The sequence below is a fragment of the Eumetopias jubatus genome, unplaced genomic scaffold (assembly GCF_037043125.1).
Source record: "Eumetopias jubatus isolate StellerSeaLion01/CBP00866 unplaced genomic scaffold, mEumJub1_p1.0 scaffold_7, whole genome shotgun sequence".
Lineage (NCBI taxonomy): Eukaryota > Metazoa > Chordata > Mammalia > Carnivora > Otariidae > Eumetopias > Eumetopias jubatus.
Window position 1 is genome coordinate 138,235,668 of NW_028274813.1, and position 25,196 is coordinate 138,260,863.

Here is a 25,196-nt window from a genome sequence, read left to right on the forward strand (position 1 = left end):
GTGCTTTCTCTCTCTCTCCCCCTATCTCTCACTCTCTGACAAATAAATAAAATCTTTAAAAAAATAAAAATAAAAAAAAAATAAGTCTTCAGCAGACCTGGGGTGGGAGTGTGCTGCCCAGGGGAGGGGCAAGCAGCTCCGGAGAGGGAAAACCAGACAAGACCTCCAGGGTGATGCTGGAGTTGGGTCTTGATGGATGAGTAGGAGTTTGGTAGGCCAGGAAGTGAGTCAGGAAACTGCTGACCGTGGGAGCAGCACAAACCAGGGCACAGAGCCATGAGAACCCATCTCCATGCATACCTCAGCATGAGCAGTTTTCCTTTCCTTTAATCTCCTTCTGTGACTCATCCAAAATTACCTGTCACTCCACATGTATTCATTTTAATTCATCGCTTTTAAAATCAGTATGTGAAGTTATTCCTCCTGGGGTGTGTTTGTTTTTTGTTTTTCTCCCCCTGGCTTTTGTCCACAAAAAATCATTTCGGCTTGATTACTTAAAGAAAACAGAAGCGGGGTGCGTTTTCACGCGATCTGAATTGTGTAGCTCAAGTGTACCCGCCGGGGCAGGATGCCGTTTTAATTGTGAGATCTGTCTGTGTTCCTCTGTCTAGATTAAGTTTGACAGTGTCGAGGTGTGTGTCTGCTGCGAAAGGCAGCACCAGCCGTCGGGCTGCAGCAACCTTGGGGAGACGCTGAAGCTGAACCCACTGCAGGAGGACTGCAACGCTGTGAGGCTCACGCTGAAGGTGACGGCCAAGGGCACTCCTGATTCACGCATTCCATCCCATGCATTTACAGACATTTTCCGGTGACTTTATTCATGCATATAGTCCTTCCGCTCCTTAACTCACCCCGGGTTAGGTTCAGTGCAAGAGGGACTGTCTTTCCGGAGAACGTTTTATAGGATTATAGGTTTTCACTTTAAAGGTGTTGCTTCCTGGATCCCCTTTTCCATTTTTACCATCCCACTTTCACACCTCTGACATATGTGAAGGAGGATATGCATGGTTGAAAGAGGTCTTTACAAATGTGGCTGTGATGCGTTCTACAGCTTTTCTAACATTTTTCCCGCTCTGCCATCGGGGAACAGATGGGTATTTATTTTGCCTTTTTAAAGATATCTGGAGAAAGACATTTTCCAATTTCCCACGGCAATCTATTCTCGTGTACAGCAGCTGATTTCTTTTAAAGTGACATGGAAAGTTGTTTATATTGTTCCTTGCTTTTTCTTCCAACAAGTTTTTTTTTGTTTTGTTTTTTTTACTCCTGAAAACCAAAATTGGCTGCTTAGAAATGCATATGAACGATGAACCCAGTTCTTCTCTTTTCCCTGGACAAAGGTATACAAAAACTTTTCCAAAAGGATGCGAGCAAGGTGAAAGGAATCCTTGGTGGGTGATAAAATTGTTATTTACACGGTATAGGGAGCTCTAGAGAATGTGCTTTGGGAACATAGTATGTGGGGAACTGGAGACTCTGGAGATCCACCCTGGAATCTGGCGAGAAAGGGGGAAAGTGTTGCCCTCTGGAACTGAGTTCCTGGGATTAGTCCTCCCTGAGTGTCATTTCAAATGCTGGCCAGAATGACGGCTCAGTCTGGGTGAGCTCGCTGGTGGTCCAGGGCACTGTGAGACCCAGTGGCAAATAGGCAATGACGTGCAGAGATGCAAGATAAAAACACCTGAAGTACAAGGTGGGACTGAGCCCAGCGCCCTAGCGCCTGCCTCGTTTTGCAGGGAGGAATGGGCCAAGTTCAGTGGTCCCAGCAGCCCTCCAGAGTGACAGATCCAGCAGGCTCCGAGGAGCCCAGACTGTAGCACTCAACGGCCTGTCCTCTTAACCTGCAAGATGTGTCTTGCTGCCTCACGTTGCATACAACCATGATTTCTCTCTTAGGTGTCACGGGGCATGCACAGAGTCAGCCGTGGCCTTTTACAGCCCTCCTGGGGCAGGGGCGACCGGCGCTCACTCTGAGATCTCATTGTGACAACTCTTAAAACACTGTTTCAATCTGGATCCCTTTTCTTTCCATGTTTAAAAAACATTATAACAAGCAATAGGTAATCATAGTTAAATCACAGTGCAACCACTACTCCTGGGAGAGCAGACAAATCCCCGGGTAATCTTGCAGTTCTGGAGGCTGCATGAGTGCGTGGATGCAGTTAAGCAGCTAAGTCATATCTCACTCAGTTGATGGGTTGGAGGTATTTCACCTGCTGTCCCAAGGCCTTGGGGTCCTTTTTGACTCACCTGCACTCAGTGAGACCCTCCCAGGACCTGCTTTCTTGACTGCCCCCTGAGGAGGTGGCTATGGCTGGGAAGGTAGTGTTGGAACAACGGTGCTCCCTCTAAGAAGGTGTAGGTTGAGCTGGCGAGCTTGTGGTCCCTCCTGACCCGCTGCTCTAGTGCCCTGATGAGGAAACCACTTTGGGAGGGGCTGGCTAAAATGGAAGGAGGCGAAGGATACTTAAAGAGTTCAAGTCAATGCTGGGGAGTCTCCTCGAATGGCTCATCTGCATGGATGTTCAGAGTGCCCAAGATGGTGGTAAGAGTTGAAGGCAGAAGAAAGACTACACCAAACTTCTGAATGAACTTGTTTAAAAAACTTAAGAAGAGGTCTGCACAGTCAGAACTGGTGGCATGAGGGTCAGATGAGGAAGGATTCACGACTGAGGGAGGAGGCCAGTGGTCTGGAAGTGGCAGCAGATGAGGTGAGAAGCCTGCACCACCCCCCGCCCCACCTCCGGCTGAGGGCCTGTGAGGAGAGCAATGGCCTTGTGTGTATGGGTTGGGGAGCTGAGTTTCATGTGGGATCAGGGGGAGGATGAGAGACCATTGGAGGTGAGAGTCTGTTTACTGCCAGCCTCCAACTTTGTTATTTTCCCAAACTGTTTTGGCTAACCTAGTTTCTCTGCATTTCCATGTAGATTTTGGAATCAGCTTATCAGTTTCTCCAGAAATCCTGCTGGGATTTTGATTGGGATTGCACTGACTCTGTATCTCAATTTGGAGAGAATTGACATATTCATGGTATAGCCCTCCATTTACTTGAGCCTTTTTATATTCCGTCAGTGTTGTACAATGTTTAACATATTTTATAATACATATGCTTATAGTATTTCATGTTTTTTGATGCTATTTTAATGGTACTTAAGAGTTTTTAATTGTTTCTTGTTCATTGCTAATATATAGAAATTTGGTTTTTGTTACTGTATCCTGTGATCTTGTTAAACTCAATAGTTCTGGAAGCTCTTTTGTAGATTCTTTTGGATTTTCTATGTGGGCAGGTGAAATGCAAGAGAGGCAGTTATATATCTTCCTTTCTAGTCTGGTACCTCTTAATTCTTTTCTTCTCTCTCTCTCTTCTTCTTCCCCGCTCCCTCCCTCCCTCCCTCCCTCCCTCCCTCCCTGTCTCTTTCTCCCTTTCTCTCTCTCTCTTTCTTTCTTTCTCTCTCTCTCTCTCTCTCTCTCTTTCTTTCTCTCTTTCTTTCTTTTCTTTCTTTCCTGCCTTATTGCACTGACTAGAACCTCCAGTACAATGTTAGATAGACATGCTGAGAGCATACATCCTTGCCTTGTTTCTGATTTTAGGGGTTAAATACAATGTTAGCTCTAAGTTTTCCATAGATGCCCATTATCAGGTTATGGAAGTCCCCCCCCCTTCCTTGTTTTCTGAGAGGTTGTTTTTTTTTTGTTTTTTTTTTAATCATGGATGGATGTTGAATTTGTCAGTCTTTTTCTGCATTGACTTAGATGTTCATCTACCTTTTCTTCTTTAGTTTGCTAACATGGTAAATAACAATGATTGACTTTTGAATGGTGAACCATCCTTGCATTCCCAACATAAACTGCACTTGGTCATTTCTCCCTCGGTTCTGCTGAGCCTGCTGATGCCCCAGTCAAAGACATCCTTCATTTCTGTGACTGTGCCTTGCCATCTGATTCTTCCATATAGCTTCCCTCTCTCTGCTGAATTACCTATGTGACCCCGCACACTGTTCACCTTTTTCCACTAAAGCATCTGCCCAGGAACAGGTGCTCATGTTTCTCAACATGGAAATTCTCGTGTCCTTCGAATTTTGGTGGGTTTGTTGCCTTGTGACCTCAGCTGTCTGATGGGTTCAAATTAAGCTGTGAATCTGCAGTGTCCAGCGTTTTGGTTGTTGAAATGGTAGGGGCAGGGCTCTTTTTAGCTTTCTGCATCATTATCCATAATTGAAAATTGAATATTGCTGTAGAGAAAGACCTAAAGTCAGCCTGATGCTTTCTCCCTTTTTGATATGTGGCAGTCATTAGTGCTGCTTAAAAATATTTCTAGCTCTCCAACTTCCCTTTATGTGGTAAGGTTATACTTTCTAGTCTCCTTGTGGTTGTTTAGGGCCATGTGAGCAAAACTTATGTGTATCACTTCCAAGCCTGAATAATACCTGTGGTGTGATATTGTGCAGAGCTCTTGTTCCTTTTGGCACTGTAATTGCAAGTTGTAGATGGGGGCTGTGCCATCAGTGTGGGTGACTATGATGGGTAGAGCCCCCATAACTCACCCACATTGGGCAGTGTAGCATGAGTGAAAAATAAACTCTTGTTGTCTTAACCCACTGAGATTTGGGGGATACTTGTTACCACCTTAACCTAGCCCATTCTATCTGATGCAAGGCAACAGGTTTCTTAGGTTCAGGTTTCAATAATATTTTTAAATTATCAAGTGTATTTTCTTCACTGTGATGCATCTTGATATTGATCGACCTTTCTCAAATTTCCCATGGTAAACTTTTGCCCAGTGAGTTTAAAGTTTCCTTGAACTAGAAATCTGAATTTTTTTTCTTTTCTCTTTGTTTTAAGATAACTGCATTTCTTGGACCATTTTTTAAAAATTTAAATTCAATTAATTAACATATAGTGTATCATTAGTTTCAGCAGTAGAGTTCAGTGATTCCTCAGTCTTCTTGGACTACTTTTACAGCTATCATTTTCTTTCTGTAATTGTTTACACTTTTCCATCTTATTTTGCTCTGAAGTTTCTCTTAAGGCTCTCTTCCTACCCCGTTTTCTGCAGTGTTATCTCTGTGCTCTGCTTTTGATGTGATCTTGAGCTTTGACAGGTCCCTTTGCAAGTTTCTGCTTCTCTTATCACTTACTCCCTGAGCCCTTGTGTCTTCTGCTTTTAGCCCTTGGATTACAGTAACCTTCTCTGTCTGCTCCCAGTTGTCACCACAGCTGTGTCTAGCTGGTTAACTACAGTGACATTTTCAGTGTATTTCATATCTTTCTTAGATCTTTTCTGACTCATATGGATACTTCAAAGCACAAAAGCCAATTCCTAACCTGTATTAAGTGTTGTGCTCTATCTAAATAGGCTTTAGCATAATTAAGAATTTATAGTTCCTTCTCATAAATAGAGGTACTGCTTCCTCTGAGATTCATATAGGTCTACGTGCCACATTCTCTAGTTTTCTTATAATTAGTGGTGCAGTCATTTTTAATGTGCTCATTACTCCTCAAGTCATTCGAGCCAGGCTGTGCTTGGTGACATTCCCGCAGTAAAAGGCTCTGCGTCAGGGACCTGGTGTTTCTCAGCGTTAAAACTGTCCAAACAGGGGCACCTGGGTGGCTCAGTCGGTTAAGCGTCTGCTTTCGGCTCAGGTCATGATCTCCGGGTCCTGGGATCGAGTCCCGCATTGGGCTCCTTGCTCCGGCGGGGAGTTCGCTTCTCCCTCTCCCTCTGCTCCTGCCCCCTGCTCGCGCTCTCACACCCTCTCTATATCTCAAATAAATAAATAAAATCTTTAAAAAAAATAATAACCTCTCAGAACACACATGGGTGGTAGGAAGGGGAGGTGCTCTTGTAAAATGGAGCATATTTCTATGGGAGTCCCTTCCTATAGCTTGCAGATGTTCTCAACCTTAGCCAAGGGAGGCGCAAAGGGGAATGTTGTTTTCATTCGTTTCCCTTGCTTGTTGTTTTTTGGTCAGCAATTAGAGCAGGTTCACTGGGTCTCTTAATGGTCTGATTCGAGGCTTTAGTTATCTGATTAGTAATACTCCATGCCTAAATTTCCATATTAAATTATGGATTATCCATACTTTGTATCTAATGAACTTAGTTTGTGCTGGGGAAATCTCACGTAATTGGTTTAGGAATCAAAGCTTCTTTCATTTTACTTGTGTTTGAGTTAACTGATAGTGACTTAATGAGATTGGTCTAACTACTCATTTACCATTATGGCACCCTCCTCCCCCCACCCCACTGCCCACCTAATCCTGGAAGGTTGTACACACACAGTCTGTCATTAGGGAAAACAAGCAGAAACCAATCTTTTTCCTGGCTAATGAAGAGTATATTTGGAATCCAGAAAATGATGCAGACGCTGCTTTACTCAGCCCTAAGATTGTTTTCCATGGCTTGGGGGCCTGGAAGCCCCCTCTCCCTTGGTCTCTTTTCTGTCCTTCGCAGCCATCCCCACTCCTGGATTCTCTTGTTCTACAAGCCAGAGAACCTCTGGGGGCAGACAGGCCTCTCTCTTAAGGGTATTGATTGCCACTTAAGCATGATGCCTCACGTCCTGCCAAAGTTTGCTACTCTACCGTGACAGGGGTGAGGGCAGGGCAGAGGGCACAGAGAGGGGATCGAGAACTCCATCGTGCCATGGTGGGATCCCAGGATTGCAGAGCCAGAGGGATGGAGCGTCCTGTTTTCCCACAGCCTATTGTGTAGGGAGAGTGAGGTCAGATGGCTCCTTGCTGGTCCCTGAGCAAGTCCAGCAGTGGGCAGGGCGCCTCGGAGGGTCTGGTTCTCCAAGATTCCAGTTTCTGCTCCCTGATGATGGGACCTGACTATGGGCATCCCATTATGAATGATCTGTAAATAGTGTCTAAAACTTGAGGATTTCAGCATCTGCTGTTCCAAAGCATTAGACAATGGTGGGCAATTTTTACCAAAAGAGCAAGTCTGCAGATCCCCTCCCCTGATAAAATAATGTCTAGGCTTTTATAAGATAAAACCATCAAATAAATGATAAAAAGATGTTTGGGTAGTTGAACAGTCGCCTGTGCCAAGTCAGACCCAGCACAAGATTGTGACGTATTTTCCGATCAGTATTAACAGAATTTTTAAAAGATGACAAAACTCAGAATTATTAACTGGTAGCATATGCTTCACCCTATGCTGATATGATATTCATCCCAGCTTTAATTCTTTGCTAGATCCCAGAATGTCCTCATGGTTTTATTATAACGATGCAATTCTAATGCGGAACAGAGTTAAAAGTCTATTTCTTGCTTCATCTATCTGGATTTAATTTATTGAGCCATAGGAAACCAAATTACCCAAAGAAACATTATCAGTGGACAAGGAGATAAAAGTTTCCCAAGAAATCAGTTACCGAGTTTATGTGCTTTCTTGTCTTATCTTACAGATGTTTCATCTTTGTCTCTTAAAAAAAAAAAAAGGCAAGATCATTTCCTGAAAAACCTAGGGAGTTGAAAAATGAACTCATCATTTAACCTTTGTTCTTCCGTACGTTCTTCACCATGCTAAAGAAAAAAAAAATGATTCTGAGCATAAGTGAATAGTCAACATTTTGTGACAAAACTCCCAGCCTAGGGGCGCCTGGGTGGTTCAGTCATTAAGCGTCTGCCTTCGGCTCAGGTCATGATCCCAGGGTCTTGGGATCAAGCCCCGCATTGGGCTCCTTGCTCAGCCCAGAGCCTGCTTCTCCCTCTCCCACTCCCCCTGCTTGTGTTCCCTCTCTAGCTGTCTGTTTTTCTCTGTCAAAAATAAATAAATAAAATCTTTAAAAAAAAAAAAAAACTCCCAGCCTAGTCTGGCAACGTGCAGCAACGTGCAGCACCATGCACGCGCACACACACGCACCTGCTAGACGTGACCTTGACATCTTCGGAAGTGGGCAGCTACACGGAGTAAGGCAGATGTCTCTATCTCTGTACAGCTTTCTTCTCACCCCTGGATTCCTAATGGTCCCTCTGGCCAGGTGGGGTCCTCTGTGCCATCCCACGTACACTGGCAACCGTGGGACCCACGTAAGGGAATGTCTAAAAATAGTGAGTTCTCCTGGCCATTGAACACAACTTACATCTGGCAGGGCTGCCCTTTCATGATGGAGAAGGGGATGCCCACCATGTCCCTGAGTGGCATGTCTGCCCCTGGTTTCCAACACCTCTGAAAGCCTGCCTTGCCACCCTCTGATTCTAGGGGTCTCACTCCCTCTGCACGGTTGTAATACTGAGTTTGGTGGCATGTCTACACAGATCCGTGTAGCATCAGTTCAACTAAACAGCCTCTGGAATAATCACCTAGATCAGAAGTTCTACCCCAGAGGGCAGTGGCTCATCCACCCCTGCCGATTTGAAACAGGGTCCAAGATACTCAGACATTGAGGTAGAAGTATTTTCAGTGATATGTTCATAGCAGTCCCAGCCCTGGCATCTCACGCTCTTAACACCCCTTCTCCCAAAGCCACCTTCTCCGTGCTGGCCCAGTAGCACCCTCCAAGGTCACCACATGATCTGGGCTTTTCCTTGAGCCCTGCCACCTCCAGGATGGCTCGACAGGGCACCCCAGTTCTCTGGCCCCATCCTTCTTGCCTTCAGCTTGTCTCCCTTCCCCTCCCACCGGGCCTGCTGTCCAGTCTCAGCTGGACTCTACTGCACGATACGGCCCTTCTCCCTGTCCTTGAGCCGTATCCACCACGTCACCAATGCAGGGACCAGGGCCCCAGAGCTCCTGCACTCTCTGTCTTTTTCTAGCACCTCCCTGGCCGGCTGGCACACACTCGCTGGGTGATGCGCACTTCTCGTTGCCTGCACCCTGACCAACGAGACCAGCAGACCTTGCCATGAGGCCTGGGGCTTAGGCCTTATACTCGGGGTCAGCAGCCTCACCTGGTGGTCTGTGCTGCTCAGCACTCCTCCAGCCTTCCTCCTCTGGCCATCTCATTCCTCAACTCTGAAATCTCCCCAGTATTCGTCAGACTGCACCAAAGAAACAGAACCGCAAGATGTGTGTAGCAATGCATACACACACACACACACACACACACACACACACACACACACAATTTATATATATACATATAGAGAGGGAGAGCGATCTTAAGGAATTGGCTCACATGATTGTGGAGGCTGACAAGTCCAAATCTGCAGGCTGAGCCAGCAGGCTGGGGACTCTGGGAAGGGCCATTGTTACAGTTCAAGTCTGAAGGCCATCAACTGGCAGAATTTCTTCTTGCTCTGGGCAGGTCAGTCTTTTGTTCCAGTCGGCCTTCACCTGATTAGATGAGGCCCGCCAACATTTTGGAAGGCAATCTGCTTTACTCTGAGTCCACTGACTTAAACGTTAGTCTCATCCAAGAACACCCTCATAGAAACATCCAGAATGTGTTTGACCCCATATGCAAGCACCACGTCAGCCAAGTGGACACATAAAATTAACTATCACATGCCTCTCCACCCTGGTCCCAGTGCATTTTCTGCCCCCCTGCATCACACCACCACATACGGATGTTAAAATTGCACAACTGATTGGGTCACCATTTGCTTTTAGGGCAAAGACCTCAATCTTGAGCATGTCTTACAGAGTCCTTATTTTCTCTCTGGCCTCAGGTTCTGACATTCTTGCTTCTCTGCTTCCTGGCAGTCACACAGGCCTCCTTTAGCCTCCAGGACACCCTACAGGGGTCTCTGCACTGCACCATAATCTTGGTGCACGATGCTCTCTGTGTCCAGAACATTCCTCCTTCCCATTGCCATGAGTTTATTCCTCCCACCCTGCAGTATTCACCTTTCCCCTCAGACTAGACCAGGCCACCCTTGCGCTAAATTCTCACAACTCCTTGTACTTCATCTTCACACGACAGCTATCACATATTCTGACTCTGCCTTTGTGTAACTTTTTTATTAATTCTTGCACCCCCCCCCAGACGGTAAGCTCAGTGAAGGCAGAATGGTATCTTTGGCTTACTGTGACTTCCAGGTAAGGGCGTGACATGACTGATACTCTGTAAATGTTTCTGAAATCAGTGAGTTTTGAATTCATTCATTCAGGAAGTTTTTTGAGCACCTTTTTTTTTTTTTCATGTCTGAGTTGGACACTGAATGTACAGAAATAAAAGACAGACTCTTCCCACCGGATCTAGTGGGGAAAAATCACAAGCAGAACAGCAATTTCCCAGTGCACTATATTATTTCCACTGTGAGAGGAAATAAAAATATTAAATTATAAAAGAATTTTCAATCCCCCACTCTGTCCTAAGGGAGGGCCATTATTTTGCTCAGTGGCATGATGGATAAAGTTTTAGGTACACACGTGTGATGGGGGTGGGTTAGCTCTAAGGACAGAATTGGTGACATCTAAGAAACTGAGGGAGCGAGAAGAGAGAACAAATATTTCGGATTCTTTTGCTGAATAATTCCAAATACACACCGCTCTGGATGCAGTGATCATGTGAGCACAGCTGCTTGGCCACACACATATACCCCACCTAATCCTAACAGAAATGACTGAAGACCTATAATCATAGATTGTGCTGGTTCTCCAGAGGGACGGAACCAGTAGCATATGGACATAAATGCAGAGATATGGAGATCTATTACCCCACCATCTGTCATCTGCAAGCCAGAGAGCCAGGAAAGCCCGTGGTACAATTCAGTCCAAGTCCAAAGGCCTGAAACTCGGTGGGAGGTGGGGGCTGGGGCGGCGATGGTGTGAGCTGTGGTCTGAGCTTGAAAGCTCAAGAGGCAGACAGGGGCAGGAGAAGCTGATGTCCTGGTTAAAGCAGAGAGAGCGAATTCCTCCTTCCTCCCCATCTGTGTTCTATTCAGGCTCTCAGTGACCTGCATGATGCCCACCCACACTGGTGAGGATGATCATCTTTACTCAGTGCACTGATTCAAATGCTAATCTCTTCTGGATAGGCTCTCCCAGACACACCTTGTTTTACCAGCCTTCAGGGCGTCCCTTAGCCCAGTCGAGTTGGCACATAAAATTAGCCATCACAGTAGGGAAAAGCCTCCATTACATTGGACGTCAAGGAAGAGTATCAACCCATCCTTTCTAGAAAGTTTCAGAATTGTTTGATGTAAGGCCCAAACAAAGACAGGTAGAGGGGCGAAGCTTACAACTGAGCTTACAACTCATCTCCCTGTGGTTTTCTGGGAAGTCACTGCAAGCCATCCTCCACCTTAGGAATGTGCCCTAATTTTGAAGAGCAAGGTGAAGTGGTTGGTGGGGCAGATGTGGAATCAGTTGTGGTGCCAAGGGGTATTTTTGACCCCCATCATCTCCATGGGCTGCACTCCCATCCTTTGAAATGGACAGCAGACACGTTTAAGGTCTGATGCAATGCGCTTTGTAAACACAGCGTCAGGATCCACTCCATGCCCCCGACTCCGGTTCCACCTAGCTTGCTGCCCTGGAGCCTCCTAGACATTCTAGAGCCATCACCAAGGGATATGGTGTCCTTTGGGGTCCTTTGGCAGCTGTGATGTAAGCAGGATTACAGGCAGCTTCTCAGGGAGACTCCAGGACTAGGGTCCTGTGCCATGCAGGTGGGATGCCTCTGCACCGCCACCCCCCCCCCCCCCCCCGGCTGCTGGGACCCACGGTCTTCAGCACATTCAGATAAGGCACCACAAAGAGATAGTGGCCCAATTCCTTCCTCCCTCAGGCTGCAGGATCTCTGCAAAGATCGCCCAGCCTGGATTTCAAGATCTGAGGGGAGCGTTCTGGCTAGGGCTAGCAACACACTGGTTTGTCTAGGACGATCGCAGAATAAGTAATAATAGACAACATTTTCACTCTTGAGAGTGTCCCACTGTGGTGCCAAACAAAATCAGGGACTCCAGGAGGAGCACTGTTGCCTTGTCTGGGGACAAACAGACTGGTGGAAATGCTCAGGATTTATATAAAAGAACTGGAAGAGACAGCATGAGGACCACCACTGATGAGAGGTTTTTCTAAAGCCTTTAGTTATTTTCAGGGCTCTAAATTAATATAGGGATGCTGGGAGGCGGAGGGTTTGAAGAGGGAAATATGCAGTATGGGAAATTTTTCAATATAATTCAATGATGAGGCCATTTGAACGAACGCAAAGAAATGGCCGAAGGGAACATGAAAGCACAAAAGTACTTATAACGAAGGAGCCAGAGGCAGCCTTTGAGGTCAGGAGATAAATTCACTCTCTCGATTGTGGTTCTGGCTCCACGGGTGTGTACGTGTGTCAGAACTCATCAAACTGTATGTGCGCTTTGTCGTATGTCAGTTGCACCTCAATACATCTGTTAAACGTCTTTGTGACAGAAGAAAGGGGTTAAAGCAAAGACAGGGAAGCTGGAGACGGGAGGATGCAGGAATTCAAAGACGAGTTTAGGGCATTTGATTTGATCCAGAAATCAATAGACCACTGGTTGCAGAAACTTGGAATAATGTGATCATGGCAGGGCTGAGCAAAATCGTTTGGAGCCGTAGTGGAGATGGGCAAGATGAGAAGGGGTCCCAGGACAGAGCGCCTTTGGCTCCAGACAGAACACATGGAGAGGATACCGTCCAGCAGAGGAATAACGCGTGACAGTGTTCCTTTACATTCGGCCCCGGTTGGGCTCTTCTGGGTAGCCCTCCTTTGTGAACTGCTTTGCCAGCCTGTTTAGGTACCTCACCCTTCGTCCAGCCCCAGTGAGGTCTGAGAGGCTGACTTTATCAGGTACATGTCAGAGACGAGAAAATGGCTCCAGAGCAGGCAGGGACTGAGCTGTGGTCTCCTACCCGGTGGTGGATCCAGGTTTTGTCTTTAATGCCAAATCTGGTCCTTCCTCCACCACCACCATTTTCTGCTTAGGAGGAGGCAGCGACAGGCACGGGGTGATTTCTGTCCAGACGGTGACGTCCTAGGCAGGCCCTTGTCCTGTTCATCTGCTGGCTTATGTGGGAGTTGGCCCCTCCACCCTGCAGAAGTTAGTCTAGTTCAAGGGACCGAAATGTCTAAAAATAATGTAGTGAATGCCACCCAGATTAGCTCAATCTTACTAGATTTATAATATATTATTATATTATTTGTATATTACTCTAATTATATATATTATTGTATGTAATTGTATACAATATAATATTGTATGTAAATATATATTGTATATATATATAAAATATATATTGTGTATACATAGTATGTATAATATGTATATATATATATATATATATATTGAAATATGTTATTGTATATTATTATAAACCCAGCTGAACTCCCAGCGTGGCTCCCCCTCTCTCTGTCTGAAATTAGAAGGTGCCCAGGGGCAGCCACTATCCCAAGATTAGTTTTGCCGTATATGTTCCCATACTTCACTAGAATTTTATTTAAATTTGACAAGCCGTCTTCTGTCTTCACCCACCGTCATGTTTGTCCACGTGGATCGTGGATGTAGGTAGCTTTAATTCCGTCTTTTAATCTTCTGCATAGGTTTATAAAATCCGAACAATCTGCATCTCGTTTCTCTGTCTCATGTTCGTGGACATTAATGTGTTTTCAGTTTGGTGCGATCAGAACAGTAAGAGATAGTCATGTGCTCATCGATTGACGTGTGCGCGTGTGCTGGATTTTCGCTAGCATGCAGACTGTAAGGGTGGAAGGGGTGTGCACCTGCACTTTTATAGGACATTTCCTATTTCTCTACAAAGAAATTGCACCTGCCCGCTCTTACTGCCGATGGGAGGGGTGCCTTGCTCCATCCACTGGTTGCCAAGAATCCTTGATGTTCAGACTTCTCATATGATTATTGCCTTTTTGGTTTTCTCACCAGCGAACTTCCTGTTTTGTCTGTTTGCCTGTTGGGCAATTTATTCTTTGTTCTAAATGATACCCTTAGTCATAAACATCTTGCACACAATCTGTGACTTGTCGTTTCGTTATGTTTTGGATGGCATTTGTCAGAGAGAAGTGTGCAGTTTTAATGCGGTCAAATCTTTTTCCAGAATGTTGTGTCCTTTTGGTGTTGCATTTAAGAACTATTTTCCTCTCTGGAGGTCATACTAAATACCTGTATCTTTTTTCTGTAAGTTTGAAATCTTTGGCTTTTCACATTTAGTTCATGAATCCACCTGGGGTTTAATTATGCATTTGGTATGAGATATGGATCTAATTTTATTTTATTTTTTTACATATGATCATCAGTTATAACAGTACCAGTCTGTGGCCATTCGTTTGTATGGCCATATATCAAGTTTCTATATGTGAAGACATCTATTTTTGAGGTTTCTTCTCTTTTTAATTGGTGTATGGCTTGATTCCTTGTCAATACCACATTGTATTAAATGCTATTTCTTTATTAGTCTCGTATTTGGTAGGATAAGCCCCCCCACTTTTTCTTCATAATTGTCTTGGCTCCTTTTGGTCCTTTGTCTGCTTCTCCTTGGCCCTCCCCCCCACTCACCACCTGCACAAAAACAAAAAACAAACAAACAAACAAAAAACCAGTGTTCATAACTACATTGCGTTTTTAGGTAAATTTGGTGAGAATGGTCATTTTATATGTATATCTCCATTTACTTATCCTTCTGCTGTGTATTTTGTCCTTTCTGATGGCTTAGCAATATTCCATTGTATATATACACCACATCTTCTGTATCCATTCACCAGCTGAGGGACACTTTATCTCGGCTGTTGTAAAAAAATGCTGCTGTAAACGTAAGGGTGCATGTATCCCTTTGAATTAGTGTTTTTGTATTCTTTGGGTAAATACCCAATAGTGTGATTTTGATCATAGGGTAGTTCTATTTTTAACTTTAGGAGGAACCTCTGTGCCGTTCTCCAGAGTGGCTGCACCAGTTTGCATTCCCAACAGCAGTGCCAGAGGGTTCCCCTTTCTCCCCATCCTCACCAACACCTGTTGTTTCTTGTGTTTTTGATTTTAGTCATTCTGACAGTCATTCTGTGAGGTGATAGCTCATTGTAGTTTTGATTTGCATTTCCCTGACGATGAGTGATGATGAGCATCTTTTCATATGTCTGTTGGCCATCTGGATGTCTTCCTTAGAAAAATGTCTATTCATGTCTTCCTTCCATTTTTTATTTGGATTATTTGTTTATTGGGTGTTGAGTTTTATAAGTTCTTTATGTATTTTGGATACTAACCCTTTATCAGATATGTCATTTGCAAATGTCTTCTCTCATTCAGTAGGTTTTATTTTAGTTTTGTTGATGGTTTCCTTCGCTGTGCAGAAGCTTTTTATTTTGATGTAGTCCCAATAGTTTATTTTTGCTTTTGTTTCCCTTGTCTCAGGAGACGTATCTAGAAAAATGTTGCTACGGCCGATGTCAGAGACATTACTGCCTCTGCTCTCTTCTAGGACGTTTTATGGTGTCAGGTCTCACATTTAGGTCTTGAATCCATTTTGAATTGATTTTTGTGTGTGGTGTAAGGAAGTGGTCCCGTTTCATTCTTCTGCATGTTGCTGTCCAGTTTTCCCAGCACCATTTGTTGAAGAGGCTTTTTCCCATTGGATATTCTTTCCTGCTTTGTTGAAGATTAATTGACCATATAATTGTGGGTTTATTTCTGCGTTTTCTATTCTGTTCTATTGGTCTATGTGTCTGTTTTTGTGCCAGTATCATACTGTTTTGATTCCTACAGCTTTGCAATATAACTTGAAGTCCGGAATTGTGATGCCTCCAGCTTTGCTTTTCTTTTTCAAGATTGCTTTGACAGTTTGGGGTCTTTTGTGCTTCCATTCAAATTTTGGTATTTTTTTCCTAGTTTTGTGAAAAATGCTGTTGGTATTTTGATAGGGATTGCATGAAATGTGTAGATTGCTTTGGGTAGTATAGACATGTTAACAATATTTGTTCTTCTAATCCATGAGCATGGAATGTCTTTCCATTTCTTGGTGTTGTCTTCAATTTCTTTCATCAGTGTTTTCATAGTTTTCAGAGTACTTATCTTTCACCTCTTTGGTTAGGTTTATTCCTAGGGATATTATTTTTAGTGCAATTGTAAATGGAATTGTTTTCCCAATTTCTCTTTCTGCTGCTTTATAATTGGTATATAGAAATGCAACGTACAGATTTCTGTACATTGATTTTGTATCCTGCAACTTGACTGAGTTCTAGCAGTTTTTTGGTGGAGTCTTTTGGGTTTTGTTTTTTTTTTTCTTTTTTTTCCTTAAGATTTTATTATTTACTTGAGAGAGAGAGAGAGCGTGAACACACGAGCGGGGTGTGGGGGGCAGAGAGAGGCAGACTCCCCACTGAGCAGGAAGCCCAAAGGGGTCCTGGGACTGAACCCAGGACCCTGAGATCATGACCTGAGCTGAAGGCAGACGCTTAACGCCTGAGCCACCCAGGCGCCCCTGGGTTTTCTATGTAGAGTATCATGTCATGTCCAAACAGTGAAAGTTTTACTTTCTTTCTTACTGACTTGGATGCTTTTTATTTCTTTTTCTTGTCTGATTACTACGGCTCGGACTTCCCATACTATGTTGACTAAAAGTGGTGACGGTGGACATGCTTGTCTTGTTCCTGACCTTAGGGGAAAAGCTCTCAGTTTTAACCCATTGAGGATGATATTAGCTGTGGGTTTTTCACAGATGGCCTGTGTTATGTTGAAGCATGTTCCCTCTATATCCACTTTGTTGAGGGCTTTTGTCATGAACGGATGTTGTACTTTGTCAAATGCTTTTTCTGCATCTATTGAAATTATCTTATGGTTCTCATCCTTTTTCTTACTGCTGTGATGTGTCCTAGTACATTGCTGAGGGGAGATTGAGGCAGGAGGCATCCTTTTCTTCTTCCTGATTTTAGGGGAAATATATTCAATAATTAAGAATAATATATTCAATAATGTTTGTTCAAAATGTCTGGTACTAAATAGTGTTTGCCAGGTTAAGGTTATTACCAGTTTGTGAAGAGTTTACCATTAAAGAGTTTTGAAATTGAGCAAGTGCTACATCTCTAGACATAGGTATGTATGTGTGTGTTTTTATATCCATACATACACATTTGAATATACAAACACATATATGCATATTTATCTCAATATGATAGAAAGCTCAGTGTTTGCTAAGACTTAAAACTCTTTAATATATTTAATGTATTTGATAAATATATATGTGAATGTATATGTAGTCACACATACAACTTTATTCTGTTGATATAGTGAATTACATTAATGAGTTCTTATATTTCTGGGATAAAACTCAGTCACAGTGTTTTCATGTGATTATGAAAACCCACTTTGCTTATATTTTATTAAGGATTTTTCATTATTATTCATATCATCTTCCTCCTTCTTCTTGGGACGGTCTTAGTATATTTTTCTGGAAGAATTGTCCATTTTGTTTAGGTTTTCAAGTCATAGACACATTTGTACTGTGCCTATGATTATGTCTCTTAATTTCTGGTGTTTGTAATTTGTTCCTTTTCTTCCTTTTGTTATTCAGCCTTCCCAGAGATTTGCCCATTTTATTAGTTTTTTTTTTTCAAAGAACAAGCTTTAGTTTTATTGATCCTATTGTTGCTTTCTTCACATTTCCATCATTTCTGCTCTCATCTTCATTGATTCCTTCCTTCCAAATTCCTTTCCCTTTTGTTCCCTTCCCAGGTTGTGTGCTTTGTTAATCAATTTCAGTCTTCTCTTCTCCTATAAGGACGTAAGATTTTAATGTCTCTACCTGCACACTCCAAGTTTTGATGTCTCGGCCTTTTTTTTTTTCTTCAGTTCCCAGGATTCTCTGATTTTCATTATGATTTATTTTTCTTCTTTTAAGATTTTATTTATTTGAGAGAGAGAGAATGAGAACAAGGAGGGGGGAGGGGCAGAGGGAGAGGGAGAAGCAGGCTCCCCGCTGAGCAGGGAGCCTGACACAGGACTCGATCCCAGGGCCCCGGGATCATGACCTGAGCCGAAGGCAAACGCTCAACCTACTGAGCCACCCAGGTGCCCTTTTGATTTATTTTTCAATCCCTGAGTGGCTTGGCAGTATATTTTGAATTGTGCAGACGTAATGGAGGGTTTTCTTGCTTCTCTTCTGTAATCAATAGCAAATGTAACTGCACTGTAGTCAGGTAACCGATGAGCCTGTGTCTTTGGTGTTTGTTGGTTGAACTTCGCTTTGTGCCCAAGTTTGTGGTGAGTCTTTGTAAAAAGTCCCACCTATCATGTTGGGAACAGGGTTCTGGTAGGTGTATTAGATTTGGCATGTTTGGCTCTTCTCTGTCCTCACTAATTATCTGCTGGACATGTCAAGACAGGTGTGTTAAAACCTCCACAGCAACGGTGGATTTGTCCACTCATACTCCTGGCTACTCTTGGTCTTCCTGGTCATTCCCATCCTGATGGAGTCTTCTTCCTCCTCCAGAATTAGGATGTGATTCTCGGTTCTAATCCAAACACGCTTCTTGCACTTAAGGAAGAGTGTCTAGTCTGGCCAGGTAGGAAAAGAGGCATGCCTACACCTTTAAAGAAATGTCAGAATATCAGGTAAGTACAGATCAGAAATGTTACTTCTGGTTATAAATAGTTCCAAGTAGACAAGAGGCAAAGGCTAATGAGATCATTTAAATTACTTCTGCGTGTGATTCAGTATTTCCCACGAGTCTCTCCGTTCCTTTTAACTTCATCTTGATCTGCCTGGGCTCTAATCAAACTGCCTTCTCTCACACTTAACCTCAAGGCTGAGGGCTGGGGGAGGCGGCGCGGCAAAGAAGCAGCCATGGGACAGAATTTTCAGGACACAGAAAAATAGCAGAACAATGAAAAGTGGACAAACATCAGAATTCTTTCCCATCGATTGAGCAAAAAGAACAATGGTGTAGAATGCAGAAGTGTCTTCTTGGGTGGCCATCTAATAATTCTTGGTGCTGTTTTTCTGAAGCTTTCATGGACAAGGCCTAGAAGTCCTCTGCTGAATTTATCCTCTGGTACCTGTGTTTTTAATCAGATGGAGGCACTCAGGTGACCAGCCATGTGTAAAAATCATAGCCAGTGTTGACTGAACCTTGCTGAGTGCCAGGCATTGCTCTCAGCACTTGGCATTTATGAACTCATTTAACCTTCACAATAGCCCTGTGAGGTGTGGGTATCATTTTTCCCATTTTACAGATGAAGACACTGAGGCACAATGAAATGAAACAACTTCCCAAGGTCATGCAGGTCGTAAAGGATTCCGGGCCAGGCAGTCAGCTCTGGACACTTGGCTCTCACCGCCACCTGCAGGGGACAAGTAGATCTGCTACCCAGGACCATGGCTTAGCCACGGGACAGTGAACACTCATGCTCAGAACAAGCTTCAGCAAGAAACCAATTTCTTTCTTTCTTTTTTTTTTTTAGATGCATTTATTTATTTGAGGGGGGAGGGGCAGAAGGAGGGGGAGAGAGAGAATCTCAAGCAGCCTCCACACCTAGCATGAGGCCTGACGCGGGGCTCCATCTCACGACCCTGAGATCACAATCTGAGCCAAAATCAAGAGTGGCACGCTTAACCGACTGAGCCACCCAGGCACCCCAGAAACCAATTGCTTTCTAAATTAACCAAAAACTAAACTATGCTCACTCTAATTTATGTTCAGTGCCTTCAAAAAAATTCTGTGAAAATCGATAAACCACAAATTCATGTTTTACATATGGGCTAATACTCTCTGAGCAGAATATTTTGTGTTGCCTAAGTTCCCTTTACCAAGCAGGCCAGGCGAAAAGGCCTTAGCGTGTTGTATATGCTGCCTCTGAACTACGCTGTGAAGAGAAGTTCTTGCTTTACAAAGCAAAGCTTTAGGGCTCCGGGTATGAAGTGTTTCTAGTTTCCACAGACTCCTGGGGAAGGCAGTTTGTCCCTTCCTTACCAGCTGAATAAAAAAATGTCAGTGAATTTACCTTGCAGTTCCATTCTCCTGTCATGCAAGGAATGAATTGTCCTTTTGATACATGGGGGAAAAATGATGTGTCATCCTCCACGAAATCAACATTGACACACAAGTGATGAGTGACCTGTGGGATTCTCCTAGGGAATGAGGACACATCCCAGAACTCAGGGGCACTGCCCCATAACCAAGTCATATCTGTAGATGTCTTTATTCAGGAAATTGCCATCTTAAAAAGCCCTTGTTTGCAAATTTTTCTTTGAGGGTTATGATTATCTTATTTTCCTTTTAAAATAATGCCCGAAAAAAGGTCTGCTATATTTTCTGAATCCTAAATATGTCCCCATTCACCTAAATGAGTGGAACGAACTTCCTTTCTTCTTTCTTTCTTCTTTCTTTCTTTCTTTCTTTCTTTCTTCCTTCCTTCCTTCCTTCCTTCCTTCCTTCCTTCCTTCCTTCCTTCCTTCCTTTCTTTCTTTCTTTCTTTCTTTCTTTCTTTCTTTCTTTCTTTCTTTCTTTCTTTCTTTCTTTCTTTCAGCTATCAAGAGATTAATTGTAACTATAGAGTTTTCACTTATAAATAGTTAAAATCAATTGCTTCTGCACTTGCTAAAAAAGAGATTCTAGAACATTTTAAAGTAACTAAAAATTTAATTTACGTTAGAAAGTAACATAAATACAGGTAATTATTATAAGTGTTAACTACCTGGAAATGCTTCACAATGTTTACAGATGACTAACTTACTTATTCGGTCATGGCTACCTAGGAGCTGGCTGGTGGAGGGAACGGGAAGATGCCACCATGACGGTGAGGCAGAAAGGGGGATGGAGAGAGCGACAGGCCAGGGAAGAGCCTAGATTTTGTCCAGCTGGGGCAGGCATCCTTCATGGACTTGAAGCTGGGAGGGACTGGAAGCAGGTTCCCTGGAGGCGCTTGGAGGGGGCACTGCATGTAGTAGGAACAGACCCTGGGGAATAGGGAGACCCCGCCGCCCCCTCCCAGCAGTCTGAGGGGAGGACAAACGCTCTGCTGGGAGACAAGCAGAGAACAGGTCTCTGGAGACCTTGTATTGACAGCTACCACGGAGGGTTTGGACATTGGGTGTGCAGGACAGGTGGAATCAAGGATGACGCTAGGATTTGGGCTCCACGAACTATGCATATGGCATTTTGGATAAGCAAGAATAAAGGACGTTGCAGAAAGGCAAGAGGGCCTGCGTTCCTAGGCTCCTCTCCACACTCCGTCTTCCTTCCCCCCCAGACTCCGCTCCTACCCTGGTAATGGGGCACTCACTTGTTTTCTCTCTCCTTCCCCACCGGCCCGTACCAGGTGTGACCTCATTGCCCTTCCTCAAAGGTGTGGACCTCTGAACAAGTACCGTAGTCTGGGCCCTTATGTGTCCAAACCTCCCCAATTGCTGACCTCCCCCTTCAACTAGACCCCCTCCAGATGGCTGTGAAGCCACTCTCCTTGGACTTTGACAAGCGGGGTGCCAAGCAGATGCTGGATTAGTCTGGTGCTCACCCAGATAAATGGCTCAATCAGTTTCTGTCCTTCATAATCAAAACTAAATCAATAAATAACGATGGAGTAACAATTTGCTGTTTTGATCTAATTCCTAAAGTCCAGATTGGTCCCTGGCCTTGTGACTGTGCAGATTTATAGGGCCAACTAATTGATTCCTGAAAGATTTTCTTTTAAGCAGGCTCAGATTTAATTGGTCTTCAGTTCCGAAGCAAAAGAGGTGCATTAAGGGTACTTTTGTGAGCGAAAACCCTTCACTGCTCTTTTTCTCCTTGGAGAATTATCTTGCGGTAGGAGATGAGGCACAGCAGTGGAAGTCAATCAAGGTTAACCAAAATGTGCCCCGCAGCACCGCACCAAGGGCCTTTCGTACACTTGGTCAGTACTGGCTTCCAGACCTTCACAGTCAGGGTTATAGGCCACAGGAGTGGTTTCACACAAAAGAAGATTCTAAATGGCTCTCTAACGAGCTTACCATGTAGCGTCTGAAGCCGCAGTGTTGTTGGTCTTTTTCTTTTCTAAGATTTCCCTTGCAAATCATTTTACGTGAAAACAGAGAACACACCTCCTGGTGCATTGTCGTTTTACTTGACACATTTTGTAAGTACCTAATCACCCTCTCCAAGCCGCCCCTTGCGCCGCCTTCGAGGGCATTGGGTCCCACGCCCTGCAGAGCTCCCTCACGTGACGGAGTGCTCGGGTGTGGGCACCCATCACTGCGTCCAGCCTCATGGACTCTCCTTTCTGAAATGACGTGCTTGGGCAGCTTCTCTCACCTCTGGTCACCTTCAGCTCTTGACATTGAGTTTGGTCTCCTTCAGAGCTTCACTCCACATGCAGGTCAGGTGCCCCCTTCTCTGGTTTCTCTCTCGACTCTCTCCACGCTCACAGCGGTAGGGTGAGGCCTGGGACACCTCCATCCCATCCTCCTGGGGTCCTACTCCCTCCGGGGCACTGGCAGGGGAAGGGGTGAAGCAAGCAGCCTTGCTCTTCTTCTTCTGTCAGAGGGGACCTGCCGTGCCTTCCCTTGATCAGGCTGATTCCTCGGCTCCTGTGGTGGCCTCTGTGTAGAAGATGTGTGTGGTTGGTTTCCTGTGGCATCCATTTTACCCCTTATTCAGACAGTCAGCCATGCTTTCTCTCATCATGGCAGCAGTCCATGTCTCTGCCTGCACCCCCGTTGCTTTGTGGCTTACCAGGAGCCACGAGGGGACACTGGGTTCCACACGCAGGACGTGCCCCCAGAGTGGCTGCCTCCTTGCCCCGCGTGGAAGAATTGGCCTGCCCCTGGGTGCTGGCTTTGCACCTTCGTGTTGCCAGTGGCATCTCTTCAGAACTGGACATGATGTGAGGCATAAGCTAGGCTTCCGGCACCACCAAACAGATTTGACAGACACTCATTTTTTAAAGTTTGGCTCAGCCGGAGGCTCTGTGTCCGAGGAAGGCAGCGACAAGCCATCGGCTACCAGTGCTTCTGCTTTTCTTCTCAAAGCGTTTGTTCTGAAGTTGTTATATTGGCGGATGAAATATCTAGAACTGATCATTGCCACTAAAACTTCTCTTGCCTGGAAGATTGGTTTAAAACATTTGTCATCTGTTGGTTTTTCTTTTCCCTGTCAACTATTTTGCTGTTACTTTGGCATTTCTTCGAGAAAACTTAGAGCATTTGGACTGACTGGGTGCAGTCTCCTGAATGTGGAGAGTTAAGACAGACCCCCAAAATTATTCTGAGAGGAATTTTATATGGTAAATTTTAGGGCTTTTCCTCAAATCTCTATTGATTTAAAAAAAGAACCTCACTGAATATTTCTCTTTTTTTAAAGATTTTATTTATTTATTTGAGAAAGAAAGAGTAAGTGAGAGAGAGCACAAGCTGGGGGTGGGAGGGGCAGAGAGAGAGAAGCAGACTCCCCCCACCCCCCACCCCCCCCGCCGAGCAGGGAGCCTGATGTGGGGCTTCATCCCAGGACCCTGGGATCATGACCTGAACCGAAGGCAGACGCTTAACGACTGAGCCACCCAGGCGCCTCTGAATATTTCTTATTATAAAAGCAATATTTGGCCATTGTGAAAGTTTTTAAAAATTAGACAGATAATTGATAGATGGTAGATAGATAGATAGATAGGGAATCTTAAAATGGATATGTTCTTTTTTTTATTAACATATAATGTATTTGTTTCAGAGGTACAGGTCTGTGATTCATCAGTCTTACACAATTCACAGCGCTCACCATAGCCCATACCCTCCCCAATGTCTATCACCCAGCCACCCCATCCCTCCCACCCCCCACCACACCGGCAACCCTCAGTTTGTTTCCTGAGATTAAGAGTCTCTTATGGTTTGTCTCCCTCTCTGGTTTCATCTTGTTTCATTTTTCCCTCCCTTCTCCTATGATCCTCTGTCTTGTTTCTCAAATTCCTCCTGTCAGTGAGATCATATGGTAATGGTCTTTCTCTGATTGACTTATTTCGCTTAGCATAATACCCTCTAGTTCCATCCACATCATTGCAAATGGCAAGATTTCATTTTTGATGGCTGCATAATATTCCGTCATATATATATATATATATATATATATATATATATATATATATACACACACACACCTTATCTTCTTTATCCATTCATCTGTTGATGGACATCCAGGCTCTTTCCATAATTTGGCTATTGTGGACATTGCTGCTACAAACATTGGGGTGCAGATGCCCCTTTAGATCACTACATTTGTATCTTTGGGGTAAATACTTAGTAGTGCAATTGCTGGGTCGTAGGGTAGCTCTATTTTCAAGTTTTTGAGAAACAAAGCGCTCAACGTCATTCGGCATCAGGGAAATACAAATCAAAATGGATATCTTCTATTCTACACTTTTTTCTGCACAACACTCATTTATAAATATATAATATATATTTATTTTAACATAGAGCAGGAGCTGTCTTAATAGTATTAGCCACTTTGCTTTTTTCAATTAATAGATCACATAAATAGATAATAGATATGCTAGTTATTGATTATTGGTCTCTTTACCCCAGCCACCCCCTCCGTTATCAGCTCAAGGCTGATCTCTATATACCGAATCACTCAGACTCCATCCCTCCGGCATCTAGTTGGGTTTTCCTAGTGAGAGGCACCAGCAGGAGATTGGAGGGTAGGAAGATAAATCAGGACATCTGTTTCCAGCGTCCCCTTCTCACAGACTGTGGGTTTTTACCTGTAGTCCCAGCTCATGTGGAGGGGCCCCCTCTCCTTTTTTCTTCTTTAAAATTTTTTATTGTTATATTAATCACCATACATCACATCAAGGGGCCCCCTCTCTTGACTCTACTTTTGCTGGGTCCTGCTAACATGGCTCCCTTCCTTTGTATCCTCAGCCTGGGTTGCTAAGAGCTCCCTGTTGTTGCTTGTTGCTGGATGGTTTGCCATTCATTGGTTTGCTCAACCCTGTTTGCAGAGATTATTCATGACATGTTCTTCAGTTAGTCTCAATACTCAGTACTCAATTCTACCAGCTGTGTACCGCCGGGAGCCTGATTGACAGAGACAGATGGATGCCAGTGCAGATATGTGTGCAGGTGGACCCCATTCTTTGTAGTCCTACAGTGTATGGGCTTCTTACTGACATTTTTATTTACTAGGCAAGAGTTAAGATACACACAGTGGTCTAGAAAATGTTGCAGTTCATTCCCTTATGCCAGTCCTGTGTGTTAGAAGAGAAAGGGTTACCAGCTCAGTAAAAGCACTTCTCCATAATTGCATCTCATTTCCCCCATCCCTCTGTTCAAGTTCATCATAGTTCTGCATGTATTTGTGTCCCCT

General features: G+C 44.2%; 1 protein-coding gene across 2 annotated transcripts in view; it reads left to right on the forward strand.

Moving 5' to 3' along the window:
• Positions 1-25,196, forward strand: part of ENTREP2 (endosomal transmembrane epsin interactor 2) — a 449,980-nt gene that overhangs the window by 380,723 nt on the left and 44,061 nt on the right. For both annotated transcript variants that reach the window (XM_088025210.1, XM_088025209.1), the window contains one exon: positions 612-746. In XM_088025210.1, coding sequence (XP_087881336.1) covers positions 612-746 — 135 coding nt within the window. The remainder of the gene's footprint in view (positions 1-611; positions 747-25,196) is intronic.